The 21599-nt window shown below is 39.0% G+C and overlaps 2 protein-coding genes across 2 annotated transcripts; both read left to right on the forward strand.

The window, feature by feature from the left end:
• Positions 1-630: 630 nt before the first annotated feature.
• Positions 631-8957, forward strand: Aptx (aprataxin). The gene is made up of 4 exons (XM_076190013.1): positions 631-829; positions 4676-4815; positions 7233-7366; positions 7456-8957. Exons 1-4 carry the CDS (start codon positions 674-676, stop codon positions 7614-7616), a joined length of 591 nt encoding a protein of 196 aa, XP_076046128.1. The 5' UTR covers positions 631-673; the 3' UTR covers positions 7617-8957.
• A 3154-nt stretch (positions 8958-12111) lies between these two features.
• LOC143028217 (uncharacterized) lies at positions 12112-20615 on the forward strand. Its single transcript, XM_076190016.1, has 6 exons — positions 12112-12281; positions 15423-15532; positions 15712-15861; positions 15997-16098; positions 18447-18497; positions 18635-20615. The coding sequence occupies exons 1-6, from the start codon at positions 12231-12233 to the stop codon at positions 18708-18710; spliced, it is 540 nt and encodes a 179-aa protein (XP_076046131.1). The 5' UTR covers positions 12112-12230; the 3' UTR covers positions 18711-20615.
• The last annotated feature ends 984 nt before the right edge of the window (positions 20616-21599 follow it).

The following is a 21599-nucleotide window of genomic DNA, read 5'->3' on the forward strand; positions in this document are numbered from 1 at the left end:
TCCCTACGTAACCATATATAACGGTTACTCAACCATACCATAACGGTATACACTGGTATACAACTAACGTACCTACACCAGGTATACAACTGGTGTCCAGCGGTGCTCTCACCCACACCATATATAACGGTTACTCAACCATACCATAACGGTATACACTGGTATACACCAGGTATACAACTGGTGTCCAGCGGTGCTCTCACCCACACCATATATAACGGTTACTCAACCGTACCACACTGGTATACAAAGGTATACACTGGGATACAACAGGTGGCGAGCGGTGCTCCTACACCATACGTACCTACACAGGTATACATGTATGCTCTGATTATATAGTACTAAAGTTCTAGACATACAGTTGGTTGACCTATGAAAAAAAAACATCCTGTGCCCAGGTGTGTTGGCTTTTATTCAGTTTGGAGAAGATAATTTAAAGAAACCGCTCAGTGTCAGCTTAAATTAACACCGCCCACAGAAATACATGTTTGTCATTGCATACTGAAGAACTGTTAACAATAATCTGAACTAACTGCATATTGATACTAGCGACATCTCTGAAAAAATACAAGATATGGAAACGCATTGTCTGAAGTAAGCACCTGTGATTTGTGACGTCAGTTGTTTTGAGAACTTCGCGGCAACCTATGTACAGTACTCGTTTGTTTTCGAGATGGCGACAGCAGCAGTGAAGTCTGGAAAAACAAGCGGCCAAACTTCATCCAAAAATGGGCATTGGTCAAAAGGACTGTTGGCATCAATGAACGATCCGAACTTGATCGTAGAAAGTGATGAACACATTGTAATAATAAAGGATAAATACCCAAAGGTAAAATCAGAATTGTTGATAAACATATGATTGATAGGTCGGAATTTGATGTTACAATAACATAAACTAAATTATAGAGGTAAATGGCATGGAAGAGTATGAAGCAATTCCAGTTTGATTTAAAAAATGTAGTAGATGTCAATTGTAGGCAGGTTACTGCATGTCATATCCAAATTCGATTAATAGACTCGTTTTAATAAGAATCATAGAATGTTGGGGAAACCGTAGGCTAGCCAAACTTGGGGTGAATAATTTTTTTTTGTGAAATGTCATACTACGTTAAGTTGAAATAAAAAGTCGACAGTTGTTAAGGTATGAAGTAGGCAATAGCAGTTGTAGGGGAATGAAAATAGAAGTATCATCATTAGAATGGTTTTCCTGACATTAATCATTATGATTATTAGGAGAATCTTGGATATTATGAATTAAGATTTAGGTACTGATGTGTGGTGAGCTTTATGTGCAAATTTGGGTTATTTAGTTTATCTGGGTGTTAGACAAACAGTTTTTTTTACATGCCAGCATGCAATGATATTTTGTTATGGATTTTTACCTACCTTGTATTCTGTTATATGACGTTCTAAAGATGTAATTTTCTTTGAGATTACTTTGGTAAATGTTAAGTATTTGACCATAATTAATGATATGCCTTTTATAATAGAATCATGTGAAGTATATGAAGTGTGGAGTGGAGGTACTATCTAGCTTTACAAATTAGTTTTTCTTCATTTTTTCTGTGAAATATGGCACACCAGCCTTCCTCTGTCCATGTTGGTTGGAGCCAGAGAGCCCACTGAGATTGAACTGAAGGGTGTTGGGAAGAAGGATTCGGCTATACTTACTAGAATATCAGAAATAACTTGCCAAGAATATAAGAATCTTAACAATGCATAGTGTCCCTCAGCAAGCAGTTTCATTAATTTGTGGTTGTGGCACTCTATAGTACTTGAATGCCTTGCTTTTGGGAAAGTAAAAAAATTTGTTGGTAGACTTGCACCAATATAACCTAATTTAGTTGTTCAGTCAATCTGTTGCCCCAGGTTCTCTTACAGGAAACCCATGGCTCCCAGGTACCGGTAATTGCCAACATCCACGGGACAAACCCATAGATCACTCAAGGAAGAAATATTGTGTTATTCTCCAAGCAGTTTAGGTCCTTAGGATAAAGTGTTCAGTGTTCTCTTTGTATCCTGCTTAGGCAGTTTTGGCCAGGCCTATTCTGTGCTGGTACTGTCTTAGGGTTGGATGGTATACTGCATGTGGGGTTCTTGTTTCTCTTTGGAGGTATTTTCTGTGGAATTTATATGGGAGGGGGAAGCTGGTGGAGTTTTGGTCAGTGAAAGAGCTTCCACTGTGATTGGGTATATACCTAATTGTAATATACAGGAAAGGAGCAGTGCTTGTTGGGTCCCACCACCTATTCTCTAATTTTCTATCATACTTAGACTCCAATTCCCTTAAATATTTACCTTAAGCAAGGGTTGTTAGGTACCTGATGAGGTTAATTAGACCCTATACTTGATATGTTGTCCTTATTATCAGTTGAGAACACCACATCCTCTTTTAATATGTTGTGTCAAACTTAGGTGGAGGTATTAATTCAGTTCCAAGTTATGAATCTGTGCTTGTATGCATGTATTTTGTGGAAGTGGTACATTCTTTTATGTGTTTGAATTGTAAACTTTTTTTTATCTCCTAACATTCAATTTTTTGTGCTTGGTAATGTAATGAGATAGATGAGTAGGATTCTGTGCTACTTTCATTTTCATACATCTAATGGCGGGGGGTGATATTGGTTTCCGAGTTCAGGTGTTCAATTGATGTGGTTGTGGTACATTTTTTATTATTACCAATGGTTTATTTATTCATTTATTTATTGTATATATATATATATATATATATATATATATATATATATATTATATGGAAATAAACTCATCTGCTGGGATTCGAACCCCTGCCAGCAGATGAGTTTATTTCCAAATGTCAAATTGACACAAACATATATATATATATATATATATATATATACATATATATATTTCCTTTCTTTTTAAAGTGTGTTTTGCTAATTAATGGGAAACCAAGCTGTGGAAACATAGTTGAGTGTGATTTTTATAAAGATTTTATTGACTGTGATTAGTTTCCTTCCCTTGTGGTTGTGGTCAGTTTTAGTGTATTTATTTTCTTGATTATTTTTACTGTCGTATGAATATCAAAAGTGAAGCGTCAAATTTTTTGGTTCTTTTCCAGTGGAAAAGTTTGTCCATTTAATTTTACTGTTGGTTGTATTTCATACCATCATTATTATTATTATGAGGAGAGCAGGGATGGAAAGGGAGTTGGGAGTTAGGGTTGATGAAATAGTATTGGGAGGGTTTAGACACATGGGAAGAATGAATGAAGAAAGACTGGCAAAAGAAGTTTGGAAGGCAGAGGTGATGGGAGTGAACAGGAGGGGGCAACCAAGGATGAGATGGATGGATGGGGTAAAAAGGGCAATGAGAAAGAAGGGGATGTCTGTTGAGGAAGGAAGGGAAAAGACAGAAGATAGGGGTGAATGGAGAATAGTTGTGTATGGATGATGCTATAATGCATGGGAGTGGGTGGGGATGGGGAGTTTAGGGAGTGGTTATGTATGAATGATATTTTGACATGACCCAAAGGGATTTCTCCGTCTTCTCTTTTTCTGCATGAGGGGACAGTCGGGAGGGGATCACTGATTAAATGAAGCTGCCTTGCTGTGGATATGCTGTGTCTTGCTGCATTGCTTCTGACCCAGGGCAGTTGGCAGGGTGCAAGGATGACCTGTCATCCAGGAGGAGCCAAGAAAAAAGGGAGGGGTGATGAATGGGAGTGGAGTGGGTGGGAGTGGAATTATGCCTTTTCCCTTTGACTATCTCCCTTATAAGGAGTAAAAAGCCCTTGCTATATGTATGTGTTATTGTTGTCTGGAGGGAGCATTGTTACTAATGATTTCTGGATTCTGAATAGTTACTCATATCTTATCAGCTACTTTATCTGTGGATGGGAAGTGGTTTATATTGAAGGTCATAATTCTTCCCTATTTCCTTTATATTCTCGTCAATCTGCTTTTTTATTGTGTATGAATGTTATCTTGTACGTAAGTTGTATTTTTCCTTCTAGTTCTGTGGTGGCCTTTATTGGGAAGTGGTATATATGAGAAAAAATAGAAATGAAAGAGAGGGAGATAGTTGGAGAGAAGTAATATGATGAATAGATCGAGTTTCTGGGCCTGATCCAGAGACCAAGCACCAGCCCCTCAGGGCTGCACGTCCTCGTGGAGGTGGGGTTGTAAATAATTATTTACCTCTAGTCTAGCTATTAAACCATCAATATTAGTATATGCCTCCTTCAACCACCTTACATTTTCTTGACTTTTTCCTTTGAGATGCCCTTCTTTTTCAGATACCACTTTCTCAGAGAAAAAGAAAGAGCTATTAAGAAAAGCAAGGGGTTTTGAAATCTGAAAGGAAATCTAAAATTGTAGTAATGTAGACAAAAGAAGGATGATAGTATCTGCTAAGGTAATAGTATGGGTGCTAAAAGAGTATTCTCAGGAGCTCAGCTACTTGAATCACTAATGTTTACAGACTTCCTATTAAAAGGTAAAGTTTCCTATAAACAGAGACTAGCAGACTTGGCACCCATTTTCAGAAAGGGTAATAAAGAGGACCCATTAATTTGTAGACCAGTATCGCTGACAAATATAGAAAAGATAATCAGAGAATGATGGACAGATCATTGAAGGAGTCCATTGTGCTTGTGTATAACATGTATATATTTTTGCCCCATTCATGAATGTAATTTCCTTTTCCTTTGTAGGCTCGTTATCACTTCCTTATATTACCAAGAGAAAAAATTCCAAACCTTAAGTCACTGAAGGCAAATCAGGTGGATTTGTTACAGTACATGGATGAGCGTGCTCAGCTCCTTGGAGCTCGCCATCCTCAGGTGACATTCAGGTAAGTGAATATAAATTGGATTGATTCATAGCATCATCTGTTCTATTGTAAGTGCCACTTTTCTGTCTATCCTTTTATCCTTCTATTCTTGCTGCTATCCATTGCAGGTTTGGTTTCAAGCAGTTGTACTGGACAAAATATACAGTCCATCCTACACCTGAACTGCCATTATGTGAGCCACCATTGTCTAAACAGGACTATCATCATGCCTTACAACCTCCATTGTTAAATTCTTAAGTTCTTATATCCTATGAGGCTATCCCCTTTTATTTCAGCCTCAGTTTCTTCCTGGTCAATTTCCCTAACAATGTTTTGCGAATTAAATGAAGGAAAAACCTTGAAATGCAAACTAATGAGTTTTCTACCACACTTTTCTTTTGGTTTGAAGGCCAACAAGAACTGTCCCACAGTTCTCCCTCCTAAACTTCTTCCCAAAGTTGGAACCACCAGTTTTATGCTTCAAGAACAACCCTTGATTTGTTGCTCCCTTTTGTGTACTGTGTGCTGGTGGCTTAACCAGAAGTGTCATGATTCTGCATTTGCTTAGTTGTGGGTTCAAATCCCACACTAATTTCTGATTCCCAGCGGTGAATGTTACCTGCCCCGACAGTCCAGTTGCATAGGGCAAAGGTGATAGGATCGGCTACAGCTGCACACCTCCTGGGGTAAGCTTCACACCTTTTTTGTACTCATAAGGTAAAAAGTATCCTTCAAAGGCAGTTAAAAAAGAATGATTAATTTCAAAGTATCTCAGCTTTGTTGGCAGTGTGTGATTCTGTGTTACCTTACCTTGCAAAGATTTCAGCGAATACGCCTCAGCTACAGGAACTGCTGTTGCTTCCTCTCTGGCCGTGTTACCTCCAGTGAAGTGATTTATGATGTACCAACTTGTTGTAGTGGGGCCACATGTTACTGTAGGATGGTGTGGGAGTTGTGTCTCCAACTTCTTATAGGAAGGCATCCAGCCATCTTTTGAATACTTTGACTGTGCAGGATGTAGTGCTCTTCAGATAGTTGGGAAGACCTTGGGGTGTGCTCTGGTGAAGGAGTATGCTCAAAGTGATATGGTGCTGCTGGTGATTCTTTCAACATAGCATGATCTCCCTCTCATCCTTTCTTGGCTGAGTGTCACTCCAATATTGGGGATGTGACCCTCCAGCTTTTCCCACATGTAAAGGATATGGTTGTTCTCAGCACATTTGGAGTGAATAGAATTTGAGGTGTTTGAGTTTGTCCCAGTAGTTCATGCCTTTTAAACATTCAGTCTTCCTGGTGAAGGTTCTTTGGATACTCTCAAGTTTGTCTATCTCCCCTTTACTGTATGGGTTCCACAGTTGGCAGCAGTATTCAAGTTTAGGTAGTAACAGAGTATTTCACAATGTGATCATGCAATTCTCGTTTCTGTGGATCCATCCCAGTAATTTTCTCGCACTGTCAATAGTGTTGTCAATGTGTGTGGTAAACTTGCCAACTCAACTCGGCTTTACTCCCAGGTCTTACATTTGCCTTGTTTATGATCTCTCCATGAGCTGTGGTGTGGAGTTGGATACTATTTGTGTGGCCTTTGCCATACCTCATTAGTTCAAATTTGGTTTCGTTGAATTTCGTGTTGGTCAACAGCTCAAGTGTATACATTTTCAAAGTCATTCTGAACGAGATTGGTATCTTCATTTTCCTTTATTTCTTTGGTGACTGATGTTATTGTGAACAAGGAGATTTTGAGATGTTGAACTGTGTTGTAGATGTCATTGATGAATACTAAGAACAGTAATGGACCCAGTATGATGCCCTATGGGATCCCACATATAACTAAAGATGGTTCCAAAGATGTCATGTTGATGGCTACTCATTGCTGTTTGTCATTGAGGAATCTGTGCAATCATTGACACAGCCTGCCTGTTACTCCCAAGGCTTTCATCTTGTTTAGTAGGATACCATGATCCAATTTATCAAATGCCTTAGCAAAGTCAAAGTAGACAACATCTGCACTACTACCTTTTTTCAGCTTTTCCATTTTGTATTCAAGGTGGGTTGACAGTTGGGATAGGCAGGATTGCCCTTTCGGCAAACTGCATTGTCCATTATTGAAGAGACTTCTCTTCTCAAAAAAGCAAACTAGGCATTCTCGCACTACAGCTTCAAGTATTTTTTAAATGAACGATGTTAAGTTAACGGGTCTGTAGTTTTTGGCTTCTCTGTTGTCCCCCTTGTGTACAAGTGTTATTAGTCCTTGCTTCATAATATGTGGGACCATGCCTTCATCTATAGACTGTTTCCATATTCTATGCAGGATGGGCAACAGCTCCTTGCAGGCTTTCATCATTTATATATATATATATATATACCAGTGTTGATAACCATTTGAAGTATATTTATTCTTATTTGTATATATATATATTACATATATATTTTTTCAGGTATGGGTATCATGCTATTCCAAGTATGTCACAGTTGCATCTTCATATGATAAGTCAAGATTTTGATTCTCCTTGTTTGAAGACAAAACGCCATTGGAATAGCTTTAATACCAGATACTTCCTGGATAGTGAAGGTAATGTTAAGTATATTCAGTAAAAAAAAAAAAAAAAATTCTCTCTTCTTTTGTATATCGGAAATTTATGTAAGTTTTTGGAATTGCAGATGTCATCAGGTGCCTTAAGGAAAGAGGAACTGTGATTTCCATGACTCCTGTTGCTGGGGAAAAGCTTTTGGAACAGCCCCTCAGGTGTCACAAGTGTGTTTATGCACCACAAAATATGCCCAAACTGAAACAACACCTTTTGAAACATATTGACAACTAAACCAGAAGATAAGATCTGATATGAAGACCGAATCGGTTGATAAGTAATATATCTTATGCAGGGATGAATGAATAAGTTTTATTTGTATGTGACGTGAGTGTCTGCTGTGACTCAGCCACCCATTGGTAAGGGGAAAAGGACCTTTGTATATATGCATGTATGTGTGTGTGTACAAGTATGTATGTCTTTCTATATACCAAGGGCTTTTTCCCCCTTATAAGAAAGGTAGCCAGGTCAAAAGGCACATACCCATTCCTACCCATTCCACTCCCATCCACCACCCTTTCCTCCCTCTCATCTTAGCTCCTCATGGATGAAGGGTTATCCCTGCCTCCCACCCACTGCCCTGGGTCAGAAGCAATGCAGCAAGACACAGTATATCCACATCAAGGCCGCTTCATTTAATCAGTGATCAACACCGCAGTTGGTAAAAGAAAAAGACTGAAAACAGGTATTCTACATATTTTGATTGCTGCAATAGTACAAAAGTACTACTGAAGAGGATTGTATATAGCAGTCATAACATATAGAATTCCTGTTTCCAGTCCTTTTCTTCTGCTTCAACTGTGATATTGTTTATGATATATACATATATAGGTATGTATGTGTAATTGTTGCTTCAGGTTTCACAAAATGGAAAACTTGCAGCCTCATTGTAGCTGGCAGTGGTCCTCAGGTCCACCTGCAGATGTCTCTTGAAAGAATCGTTGGAGTGTTGTCTCTTTTGTAAATTATTTATGTGTTCCTATGACTGAAAGTGGCAGGGAGAGGGAAGCAGTTACAGGTTGTCAGGAAAAAGTGTAAGAAATACAGTTGAAGTTGATTTAGAAAGATACTGAGTGCCAGCCCTGCAGAGACCTCTTGATCAAGGTGAAAAGGTTGATGGATTTTGAAAATGGGCAGTTGTGCTGTCCATTTTGCAGAACCAACACATACAGGTTCCTATCATTGGTCCTTATGATATATACATATATACACACACACATACTTAATTTACCAAATTTGAATTAGGTAAATTAGGTACATATGCAGTCTCAAAAAATTGGCCTTATTACATGTATTTCATGTGCCTGTAGAAATGTTAATAGAGTATATGGAAAGGGTGTAATGATTGAATACTGTCTGTATTTCAGTAGAGAGAGTAGGTTAGCAGTAAATTATAGTGATTTCAGATTTTGTGATATAAATTTACCTCATTTTGAAGACAAAGACAAGTGTGTGAGATTGTTTATAGGGTCAAATAAGGTATGGAAATATAAATTCATTCTTTATGGCATGATCCTTGCTAAAGAATGTAAATATACAAAAAAAAATGTATTAATGAATAAAAATCTATTGCAGTCTTTACAAATATCTTTTCCACAAAAGGCAGAATAAAATGGAAGGGTCTGTCTTCCTTTCTGATGATCCTTCAACCATAAGGTGCTAAGATGAGAGGGGTGATGAAAGGTTTTGAATGGGAATTGGGTGAGTCTATGATTAGATTCGGACACCCTACCTTGTGAGAGGAAAAAGGCCTTTGTTATATGTATTTTATATTTTACAAATGAGGTGTGCCCCTAACAAGAGGTTATTATCATGAACAAAGATGTGTTCAAAAGAAAATATCTCTAATATGTTCCAAAAGTTTAGTTATAATCACACAACAAAAAATTTTGTGAAAGTAACTACTCATTTGTCATGAAGAGTGTTTGTGACAAATTATGACATATTCAGTTAAATGGTCAAGAAACAACTTGGTAATTATCCAAGGTTTCAACACTAAATTAAGGATTGAAACCATGCATTACTAAGGAAAGTGACCTCGTGTGCAGTGCTAAAGTGACTGCGTCAGAATATTGGTCACTACAGGTGTAAGCCTTTGAAGATGATTTTAAGAAACACGGTGTCTGGGATCTGCAGAAATGGAGAGGGGTGCTTTAGAGTGATAAGACAGTGTCAACAGTGATAGGCTAACCATGGTGGGAGAATATGCTCTCGCAGTAACCAGTTTGACCTTAAGCTTATAGAAAACATGGTAAAACACCCATATTAATAATATGGGACTAATTCATATCATGGTGTTGGTGACTATGTATTATTGCCAAAGAATGAAATGATGAACCAAAAGAACTATTGTGAGCTATGGTGTTGTAGGTCTACCTTCGTTTTAAGTAGTGCACCACTTCAATGGTCATGCAGGTTTTAGTTCCCAGTCACACTGCCAAAAATATTAAGCATGAGTTTGTGAACTTCATTAATAACTAGACAGGCAACATTCCTGACATCATGCAGAGAATTTTTGGTTCGCATTAGCATCCACCAGTAGCTAAGATGAAAGGGAAACATGGTTGATGGATAGGGAAGGTGTGGGTCATACCTTAGCTGGCTACCTCCTTTATTAGTAAGAGAAAATAGACTGATCTAAATATTTATTTGATTCATTCAACAATAAATGCAAATTATTATTTTTTTTTATTGTTATAGGTTTATTCAACAATATTAAATACAATTAGACATACATATATACTTTTTTTTTTTTTTTTTTTTTTTTTTTTTTTTTTTTTTTTTTTTTTTTTTTTTTTTTTTTTTTTTTTTTTTTTTTTTTTTTTTTTTTTTTTTTTTTTTTTTTTTTACAAAATTGGTAGTTGAAAAGGGAGAGCGAGAAGCAAAGCTTATGGGGAGTTGCTCTCCCTTAAGGAAAAAAAAATATTTTTATTTATTTATTTTTGTTACATGTCAGTATGGTACATACACATCTACACACATACATGCATACACATATATACACACACACAATGACATGCGTCACGATGTCCGCTAACTCCGACCTCACGTGGTAATGACCGGTGTTTCTATCCTTGGAGAAAATAGTGTTGGTGAGGTGGTAAAAGATGGACCTATGAATGGCAGTAGAAAAAGTGGATAGAAAAAAGTTATATTTATTCTTTTCTTCCCGAACGGTGATCCCTGATTAGATTAGATTTCTGATTTTGTTTTAATTAATTTGGGATTTGAGAAGTGAGCTCCAAGTGAGGTATAAAAAAAAACACGATAAGGAAATGCCAGGTTACAGGTACATGGCGTGGGATCAGCAGGTCGGCGATTAGATGTTTACTGATAACTGATTGATTAATCGGTTGTGAAATGATTGGCATGTACTCTACGTACATCGTTTCACATCCGTGAGCATGAGGTTTCAACTTAACAGTAAATGCAATGAATTGGAAACGTGCAACCACTAGCTGTGATGCAGCTTTAATTTCATAAACAGCTGTCATGTGACCAGATTACATGCCTAAAAGCGGTCGATATATCCGAAACTCTGGGGATTTGGTTCGCAGTGGTTAGTGGTGGAACTATTTAATAAGTCATATGGGGGCATATTCACATATGTTGATTCCCATTTGTGCTAATAGACGACTTTATTCACCGGATGGTGACTACTGAGCAAGAGGAATATCGAATCTACCGGGATGCGTCATTCGCTCTTGATTAGAATCTGCAAGCATTCTGAAAGGAAAACCCTTAGAAAAGTACGTCACAAAGGAGATTAACGTAACATTACGCAAGTGTGGCTGAACCTCAAACCAAGAGTGGGCTGCTGGCTGATAAACGTACTTCCTGAAACATTGATTACGTCAGTGATAAAAGATGATATCATGACTAGATTGCCACTTAGCATTACAAATGTAAGAGCTGGTATCTGGGAGTATCACAGATAAAAAAAATGTAGCATTACGTTTCCTTGCACTTTTCAAAATATATTAGAGCATGGTTTGTAGTTGCATGCAATATAGTTGCTGAATTTTTTGTTCTTGCGTGCAAATTGTGCAACAGTGTGCTGAACGATCGTATTTGGTGTTTCCTTCCAATTTGGGCTTCGTAGTAAATGTTTCTTATATTGTCGGTATTTGCCACTACGTTTCGTATCTTATCATAAACGTCATGTATAGCATGGTGTTTTGCTGCTGTGCTTTCATGTCGAGGTTAAAATTCGTCGAAGAAATATCGGGAAAAATAAGATACGCGTGTGCGTTTCATTATAGACGCCCATAGCAGAAGAACCCGAACAAATTAGCCTACTAAACGTAATTTACAATGTGCCATGTGTAGTGTAAGAAGAAACAAGAAATATTTTTTCTATTACATAATATGCTGTATACAGTATATATATATATATATATATATATATATATATATACAATATATATATACATATATATATATATATATATATATATATATATATATATATATATATATATATATATATATATATATATAATTGAGAAGTAATTATGTTGTATAGTAAATATAGGGGAAAGGTCATACATAGTTCGCATGATCAGAATGATGAAGAATGTTAATTTATATTGTTTTTTTAACAGTAAGGTTAGAAATTGTTACGTTTTTCAGTGTCGAGGTTTTCTGTTAACCTGCGGATAACGGGGGCCATATCTTATCAGAGCTGATCTTATCACTGGAGGGAACTTCCAATTGTTCACAATTCTCGTTTATTCCTAAGGGGAGATCAGATCAGTCGACTTTCGATAAACACACACTACCATTTGGAACTCAATACTGAATAGATTTCAAGCGTTGTAGAGTGACTGTGTTTGGTAAAAATTTAGGATGAACGCGTACCTTATTCTGGCCCTTCTCATCCTCCCTTCCGCCGTTATGGTGAGTAAACACAGTGCATTCACACAGGAAGAATTAAAAAAAAAACTGAATGGTTAGTTCTCTTGCTTAGTAGCCCATACATGGTGGCGTGTTTATTAAATGTATTCTGTAGGAACTAATAGTTTGTGTATTACAAGTGTGCCTTTTAGACGCTTTAGAGAATTTTTTTCTCTGATGTAAAAGAAAAATAATGTGACTATTTCCGGTCCAGTGGAAGGTCGAGGTTCGGGCAGCCCCGCAGACCTCAAAAAAGACAAATAAACTAATAAACGATTATTATGATGATAATAATGATAATAGTAATTAATTATAACAATAGTAATAATAATAATGTGACTACAGCCGAACGTACAATTTGAGATAGTTTGTAAAAGCCCTTCGCGTTTCGGGCAGTGAGGCGGTTCCTTTCCGGCTGATGTAAACAAACGGCCAAGCGGCGACCAGGGTAGAGAAAAAGTCCCAAAGACTATAAACTAACCGAGCAAGTGGGTCTGCCCCACATCTATCATAACTTTTACTTTCTTCCATTTCATTCTTTCCTTCACACTAGATACCCAGTCCCCCTCCCTCCCTCTCCCCCATCTTATCTATGCTGCCCTCTAACTAACTAACCAGGGCATCATAGGACACAAACGCCTCTATTACGCTGAGTCGATGCCCAGAAGTAGGAAGCGACTGAAGCTAACAGTACATGTATATGCAGTCACTGTGACTGTTTTCTTCCACTAACTAAAGATAAATTTATTCTTCCAACCAAAAGTCGCCCCGGCGATGGTGCGTGGTTATTGGCGTAGGAGATCTCTGGAATCCCAGTGGTCATTCTATGATGGAACTAGTGATCAGCACAGTTCGGCAGTAGCCCCACATGGAGAACGGGCTAGAAATGCTGCCCTAAATATAGCTTCCCTAAACCTAACCTGGATACCGCCCCCTTCCAGTAAGGACAGCCAGACAAAGCATAATGACAATAATCAACAAACAACAGCAGTAAAGAGGAATCAATAGCCATCCCGAAACCAATTCCTTCTGATAAAAAATAATGAAAGTGAGTCAACTACAACTATCAATCTACCAAACTGTAGATTGCCTTAGGCAAGAAGTAGAAAGGTAATATCTACCCCAATGCTGCTGCTTCAAACTCCATTGTTCTGGGTTCTGGGCGCAGCAGTGATGCCGCTTGGAAGGCATATGTGTACATTGCTCGGCCCGCGCACACGGTGCCCCACATTCACAGTTAAATCTCCAAACTGCGCCCGAGATCACCCAGTATCATTCTCAAACTATATAGTAAACCAATTTGAAACAAGCCCTCTGTCTCGGGTAAGGAGCGAACCAGCTTCGGAGGAGCCCGAAGACGAGTACGATCCCGGTTAATCCGACCAGGAGGCATGTAGATGGAAACACCACATGGAAACACTACGATCTGTCAGAGGAAAGCAATATTTCCCCCGAATAACCACTCCAAGAAAGACCACCTACAGTCCTACATGATACAAAATTCACTCTAGAAGCCCCCCTCCTACACCACCGCCCCCTCACTTGTGCTACAAGAACCTCGAATTCAGCCCGTCACCCTCCCCTAACTTAAAGTACAAGTACCTATTACACCCACACACACACCTCTCCTCACCCACAACCCTTCCACCCTAAGAAAAGAACCAGCTTGCCAGGAGAAATTTTAGAAAAGTGATGGAGCTATTTCCCGTGCAAAGCCGAGGAAAATCTCGAGCGATTACTTGTAATCTCATCCAGATGTTATCTGCATTATAAGAATCTCCCAACAGCAATACGTCATGCTTGCAAGTTAGACAGCTCATGATACAACTCGTCGTCGTCGTCGTCTGCCAGTGACAATGATTTCTGGCCCGGCGTATCACTCCTACATAAATATCCACAATCCATTTGAGATCATTCAACCCATCAACTATCGTATGCATCATGCCTTGTCTTAGTTCACAGGCGTGGATGTTGTTGTTGACGTGTATGTATGGTCAGAATGTTCATCCTTGTGGATTCTGCGGTTTTCGTTGCGACAACCAGCGGCTCAAGACGGTGGTTATCATCAAGGCCAGGCAGAGCTGAGGGAAGGCCGCGGTTCCTTACCGTGTTGCAATAGAATCCGAATTCTAAATAGACTAAGTCTGTCCACTTTTTGCGGAAATATGTCTGTCTCAAAAGTCGCAATGACACCACGCCGCCTTCAGCAGACACTCTGCTGCGATTTCCAATTAGGACAAAGCGGTGTAACGTCATTCCTCGTCCCTTTCACTATGATAATACGATTTCATTCAGGCTTGGGTGGGACCTTGTATCATATCTCAATGAAGCCACGATGATCTAATAGATGTATTCAAATAGGTCAAGGACTTTATCAGGGATGATTCATGCAAGGTTATTATATAAAAAAGAACAGGGCAGAACTCGTAGTAATGGATTTAAAATGGACAAATTTAGGTTTAAGAAGGCGGTAGGCAAGAAATGGTATACCAACAGAGTGGCTAACGAATGGAATAAACTTGGTAACAATGTAGTGAGCGGTGAAACAATTGGGTGTTTTAAGAGATTAGATAACTTTATGGGTACGGATGAAAGGTGACAAGGGACAAGGAATTGCCTAGTGCAGGCATTATGGTGTCCTCCATTCTAATGTTCATTTTGCAAATTTGAGTTTTGATGTCTAGCTGATGGGCCAAACGGCTTCATTCAGCTTAGGACAGGATCTTGTACCTCTTCCTCTTGGCAAGATTGAATTGAAACCACAATGCTCGAAAACACTATATGTGGACAAGCTGTGTATACTTAGTTTTAGGTGATATAGAATTTGCACATAAAACCAATGCCCCATACAGACACACCATCAACACGAACAAAAATTTGGGTAATTGTATATTCATCTGTTTTTCTTCCTCGAAGGAAATATTCCCATACAAGAAACAGTTCACCAGTTAGATTTTTTTTCTTGTGTAATTTGTTAAACGCTATTTCGCCTATCAGAACGGAGGGAGACATCACCCTAAATGTGAGAGGATTTGGAGGAAGGGATGTCCCTCGCTCTTCTCTGAACCCTTTCCAAGTTACTACGTGACCTAAACCTCAAGAATAATGTCACTTTGTCCATGATAATGATATGTGTGTTTACAGGCCGCTGAAGACCATCTCCAGCTGCAGATATATGTGGTTACTGGTGTCCTGAGTTGTGTTTGCGGGCTTCTGACGATTGCAACTCTATACCTCATCGTTTCTGTGAGCGGGTGAGAGAGAGCCCACGTGTTTGCACTTTGTTCTGGCTTCCGCCATGATCACCATAACAAATGGAATGAGCCCCCCTTGACCTGAAACTTGATACTGACTTCAAGAGACTGTAGTATGGTGAGAAATTATATGAAGTCTTTCTGGTGCACATGGTTAATTTCATATTGTTTATTCGTAGCCTCAAGAGTAAAGTTTTCCTCCTACAAAAGGCTGGAGGAGCAGCAGCAGCCGCCATAATCCAAACCACCGACAAGAACAAGGGAAGAAACCCAAGACCAGGCTACAAAAACAATGCCTATGAAGAACCCGAAGAAAGAACCCATATGAGGTAGATAATTGTGCTGTTAGATAGCTCAGAGTTCAGTTTACTAAAAGTACAATTCATCTACGATATTCCATGAAATGTGTTCATGAATAATTTAAATCATAAGATAAGATTAAGAATAAAAGCTTGTTCCCTCAGATCTGGTGATTATGTCGACGATTATAGAGGTCGCCCAGTGTCAGGTCGAATGAATGGACAACGCGAAGATTATGGTCGGCGTGAGGAGTACCCCATGCCGAGGTAAATAGAGTATTTTTATTAATGTATTTGCCGTGTGATACCACCTTATGTAATCAGGCAAGTGTGCATTTGTCTGCTTGCCTCTGCGCATTACTGTCACGTTCGTAGCAAGCAAGTAGGGGCAGTCTCATAGCAATAATCGCTCCGGGTGCCCGTTTTATGTGGTTTGTGGGGCTAGCACCCGCCCGGAATTCAACCTTTGCGCCGTAACCAGGATTCGAATAGATGCCCGAAATCCCCACGCGTTTACCAGACGCGCGCGTTACCATCGAGCCACGCCCCCCCTCCCCATTTCCGGGGTGCCTGTAGGACTCGTCTAAGTTCCTATCTCCCTCCCCCTAGTATGCACCCCAACCGCGTTTGTAAGTTTCCATTCCAAGCCACTACTATGTATACAATGCCACCATAAAACATACAATTATATATATATATATATATATATATATATATATATAACTATATATATTATATATGACACACAGGAAACCCACAGTCGGAGAAAATAAACTTCGAATAAAGAAGAATCCTATATTTCGGCTATCAACTGTAGCCCTCTTCCTGAAGAGGGCTACAGTTGATAGCCAAAATATAGGATTCTTCTTTATTTTATTTTCTCCGACTGTGGGTTTCCTGTGTGTCATTTACAAATGTGCTACTACTACATTTCTTTTTAGAAATATATATATATATATACATATATATATATATATATATATATGCAATAAAAACACTAGGAGCGTGTGTTCACAAATGCGTAAGTAACCACTAGGAAAAGTAAACTAACGAAGCAGAGCCCTTCGTATAATTACATCTTCAGTGCAGATACACTGTAACTATAAGAAAGCGCTCTGCTTCGTTAGTTTACTTTTCCTAGTGGTTACTTACGCATATATATATACATATACATATACAGTATATATATATATATATATATATATATATTATATAAAATATATATATATATATATATGTGGAAATTAGCTCCACCGCAAGGACTCGAACCTTTTCCTTAGCGACTGCTTATTATGAAGCAAAGGCGATAGCTTTGAGCCAGCCTGACCGTTCAAAAGGAACGACCTGGTAGTTCCCCGAAGGCACTAGGCTTAGCTCAGTCTCTATTTTAATTTCACAGAGTCTTTATTATGGCGAGCCATCCGACAAGTTGGGTGTCTATGGAGGCTTCCACACGTCACGACCAAGACCACGTTCGAATGCGTCCATGGGCACATAGGTTATATCAAGGTCTAAATATACAGGTCAGACCGTTTAAATTATTGTGCGCAGCTTCTGACGTCATTAGGCTGGGTCCGTTTTCTCTTTGTGAAACACTGAAGAAAACTGAAACGCCAAGGAAGACAGGAACTATGATATTTTATATATAATATATATCATATATATTATATATTCATATATATAGACAGGAACTATAATATTTTATATATATATTTCATATAATATTTGTCAGAATATAACTAATTGCGTGGAGCGGTGCGAGCGAAGACAACGACATTCTCGAACGACGGACCAGCTTCAACTGACAGCTATAGGACCCGCCAACCCCACTTTGAACAGCCAGGTGACGTTCACGGGCCCGCTGCGCCAACTCCCTCGAAATTCGGTCGGAAGTGGTTAGACCTTATATCCTTAGATCTTGCTATACAGTTCAGTTCAGATGTAGTTCGTCTTCGTTCGACTTTCGCACGCAAATTATTCTTACATTGAAATCAATGAAGCTGTTCACACCATACGTTCCGTCTATCGTCCGTCTTTCGCACGGCCTTCGTATTGGAAACGTTTGGAAGAAACTCGGACGAAACGTAAGGGTGACGGAAACATTCCGCAACCCAGCCCTAAAGTGTGAAGATCGTTACGATCAGTCACATGGCGGTAACAGGCAAGAGGGTACGACTCTTCAGTCTGTGGAAACTTTTGGCTTTGCACAGTGAAGAACTAGTCATGAGCGACGAAAAGTTAATAGAGCTGGTCAGAGGCTACGTGGAGCTTGAGGTCTAAAACTCACCCTCTGACTTTCTTTTCCATTGGCAATTGCACCCACCATATTTTCTTTTTAGTTTTAACCTCTCTTCACCTAAAAGAAGAGCGAGTGGAATGAGCTTTGCATAACAATTTCTTGATGTCATGACGCGACAACTACACGCCGTCTGACCACATCAACTGAAAAAAAAGAAGAAGAAAGAAAAGACAGCATCCAAGATGCATGGTGTGAACACAGCGACATCTTGACAGAAAGCTGACAAAATGTAACCGTACAAAGACGAACCGTATAGTGTGAATCCCTAAGACTGACCAGGTGCCACAGCACAATAACTCTTTTGTTTTCTTTGCAGCCGCGGCAATGTTTACGGCGGAGTCCCTGGCGTCAGAGCCCTTGGTGATAGGTGAGTGACAACCGGACCTCAGTCTCTCGCCATTGTATCACATAATGACACATGAATTTTTTAATTTTCAAGACTTATGACAGCAACTGAGGGACTTATTTGTTTCCCTATCCCCATCCTGCCCCCCCCCCCAACAGATACGGTGATGATTCTCCACCACCACATAGGGCAGGGCCGTCAGCTCCTTCCAGATATGCAGATCGGAGGTACTAGCCAGTACTAGCAAGTCAGTCCTACCATGCCCGATGAAACTTCTACATAAACAAGCAAGCCTGTGTTGTATGATGTGACCTGAAGGTTGATACATTGCTTTACAAATTAGACCCCAGCAATTTTTGTGTAATGATCTTACAGTGAGACCTTAGCCATTTTCACGTAAAGATCTTGCAGTATACATTGCAATGAATGTCACTCACATGTTGACAGCATGTTCTTTTTATCCAGGTAATTATTACACGTGTTTCTTGTGTTGGGGAACTGCTGTTTCCTGGATTGACATATATATTCAGTGTTCCATCTTGTGAGTCATCCAACTTAATCCACTGTTGAACAGTCCAAATGTACTGTAAGTTAAAATAATGCACATTTGAAACACAAACCTTGCTAATTAATCTGTCTACAACTTTGAGTTTTTCTCCATCATATGTGAATGTATCTGCATTTTCTTACTCATGTGTTGGATATTTTCTTTTTGTTGGATTAAGTTCAATCATCAGCAGCTGGCAGATTTCCACCAGGTGTATTGTAGCTACCATACCATACATAAGACTCCAGCTTCACAATAGAATAAAATGTAACTAACAAATACTGTATATCATAGAGTCTTTATGTACCATTCAATGAATTAGTAATTGAATTTGTATTAAGAGCAAATAAAGAATATTTTCATGGTTACTGATATGCATAAGAGAGGAGGAGTTTGAATGTGTTTAAGATGAGGTGTCTGAGAAGTATGATAGGGGTTACTAGGTTAGATAGAGAAATGAGGAGGTGATGAGGAGAACAGGGGTTGGGATATAGGGTTGATGAAAGAGTATTAGGATGGTTTGGACACATGGAAAGAATGAGTGAAGAAAGATTAGTAAAAGAGGTGTGGAAGGAGTGAATATGAGGGGGCGTCCTAAGATGAGATGGATGGATAGTGTTAATGGGGCATTACGAAAGAGAGGAATGTCTATTGAGGAAAGATGAGAGAGGACAGAAGATAGGGGTGAATGGAGAAGGAGGTGTGTATGAATGATGCTGGGATGCATGAGGGGGAGTGGGTGGGGGGTTGAGGAAGTATGTATGAGAAATAATTTGACGCAGCCCAAAGGGAGTTCTCCCTGTCTTCTCCTTTTCTGCATAAGGGGACGAAGAGGGGGGGTCGCCAAATTAATGAAGCGGTGTTGCTGTGGATGTGCTGTCTTGTGACACTGCTTTTGACCCAGGGCAGTGGACAGGATGTAGGGATGACCCGTCATCCAGGAGATGCCAAGATGAGAGGGAGGGAGGGGAGTGGAGTGTGTGGGGGATGGAATGGGTGCGAGTGGTTTCTATGCCTTTTTCTTTTTGGCTACCCCCCCTGTAAGGGTAAAAAAAGCATTTGGTATATGTATGTACTGATATGCTGTACAATTTGTATGTTATCAATTGTCACTCAAGTTGGGACAAATGAGCTGCATTCAGTGCAGCCCAGGGATTTTTCTCCCTTACAAGGCAGGTAACCAATGATGATACTAGTTAATAATAAAACAGCAGCCTTGCTGTGGATGTGCTGTGTCTTGCGACACTGCTTCTGACCCAGGGCAGTGGACAAGGTGCAGGGATGACCCGTCATCCAGGAGGTGCTAAGATGAGAGGGAGGGTGGAGGGGTGTGGAGTGTATTCAGGGATGAAATGGGTGGGAATGATTTTATGCCTTCTCCTTTTTGGCTACCTCCCTTGTAAGGGGGAAAAAGCCTTGGTATATGTAGTGTTTGTAATAAAACACTAAACAAATAGATAAATAAAAAAAATAGATAAATAAATGGGTAAAAATATTCTAATTTAAGAGATATGGTGTAGAACTTAGATTGTGAATGATGTTTAAATATATGGTAATATTGCCAAATAAAATCTTGACTTTATTTCAAAAAAGTTTTATATACCAGATTTCTGTATATTTACTTTGTCATAAATGAAAATACAGAATAATTGTACTCTGATGCATCTGTGTGCTTGTCATTGTAAAAGATTACCTTATTTCTGAAACTAAGGTTATTCATGACAGTGTACCCCAGTCTTTTTAACGACTATATCTGTAGATGTGGAGAAGGTACACTATTGTATGATGGAAAGATTTCTCTCTTGTAAAAGTGGAAAATTGTGTTTAATGGAGCCATTAGGTTGACTTGTGGGCACGCTTTCCTACTCTAATTGATCATATATACTTCAGATTCATGTATAGTTCAGACTTGGTCTGTATCCACAACTTCTAATTATATTTAGATTTGAATTCAAGTATTGTCCCAGCTTGTGCTGTATGTACTGTATCATGCTGCATTGCTTTCTGACCCGGTACACTATTGTATGATAGAAAGATTTTGCTCTTGTAAAATTTTGTTTAATGGAGCCACTAGGTTGACTCGTGGGCATGCTTTCCTACTCTCTAATTGATCATATATACTTCAGATTCATGTATAGTTCAGACTTGGTCTGTATCCACAACTTCTAATTATCATATTTAGATTTGAATTCATGTATTGTCCCAGCTTATGTTATATGTACTGTATCATGCTGCATTGCTTTCTGACCCGTTACACTATTGTATGATGGAAAGATTTTGCTCTTGTAAAAGTGGAAAATTTTGTTTAATGGAGCCATTAGGTTGACTCGTGGGCACACTTTCCTACTCTAATTGATCATATATACTTCAGATTCATGTATAGTTCAGACTTGGTCTGTATCTACAACTTCTAATTATCATATTTAGATTTGAATTCATGTATTGTCCCAGCTTGTGCTATATGTACTGTATCATGCTGCATTGCTTTCTGACCCGTTACACTATTGTATGATGGAAAGATTTCTCTCTTGTAAAAGTGGAAAATTTTGTTTAATGGAGCCGTTAGGTTGACTCGT

This window comes from Oratosquilla oratoria, chromosome 9, assembly GCF_046742065.1.
Source record: "Oratosquilla oratoria isolate Oo_2021 chromosome 9, ASM4674206v1, whole genome shotgun sequence".
Taxonomy (NCBI): domain Eukaryota; kingdom Metazoa; phylum Arthropoda; class Malacostraca; order Stomatopoda; family Squillidae; genus Oratosquilla; species Oratosquilla oratoria.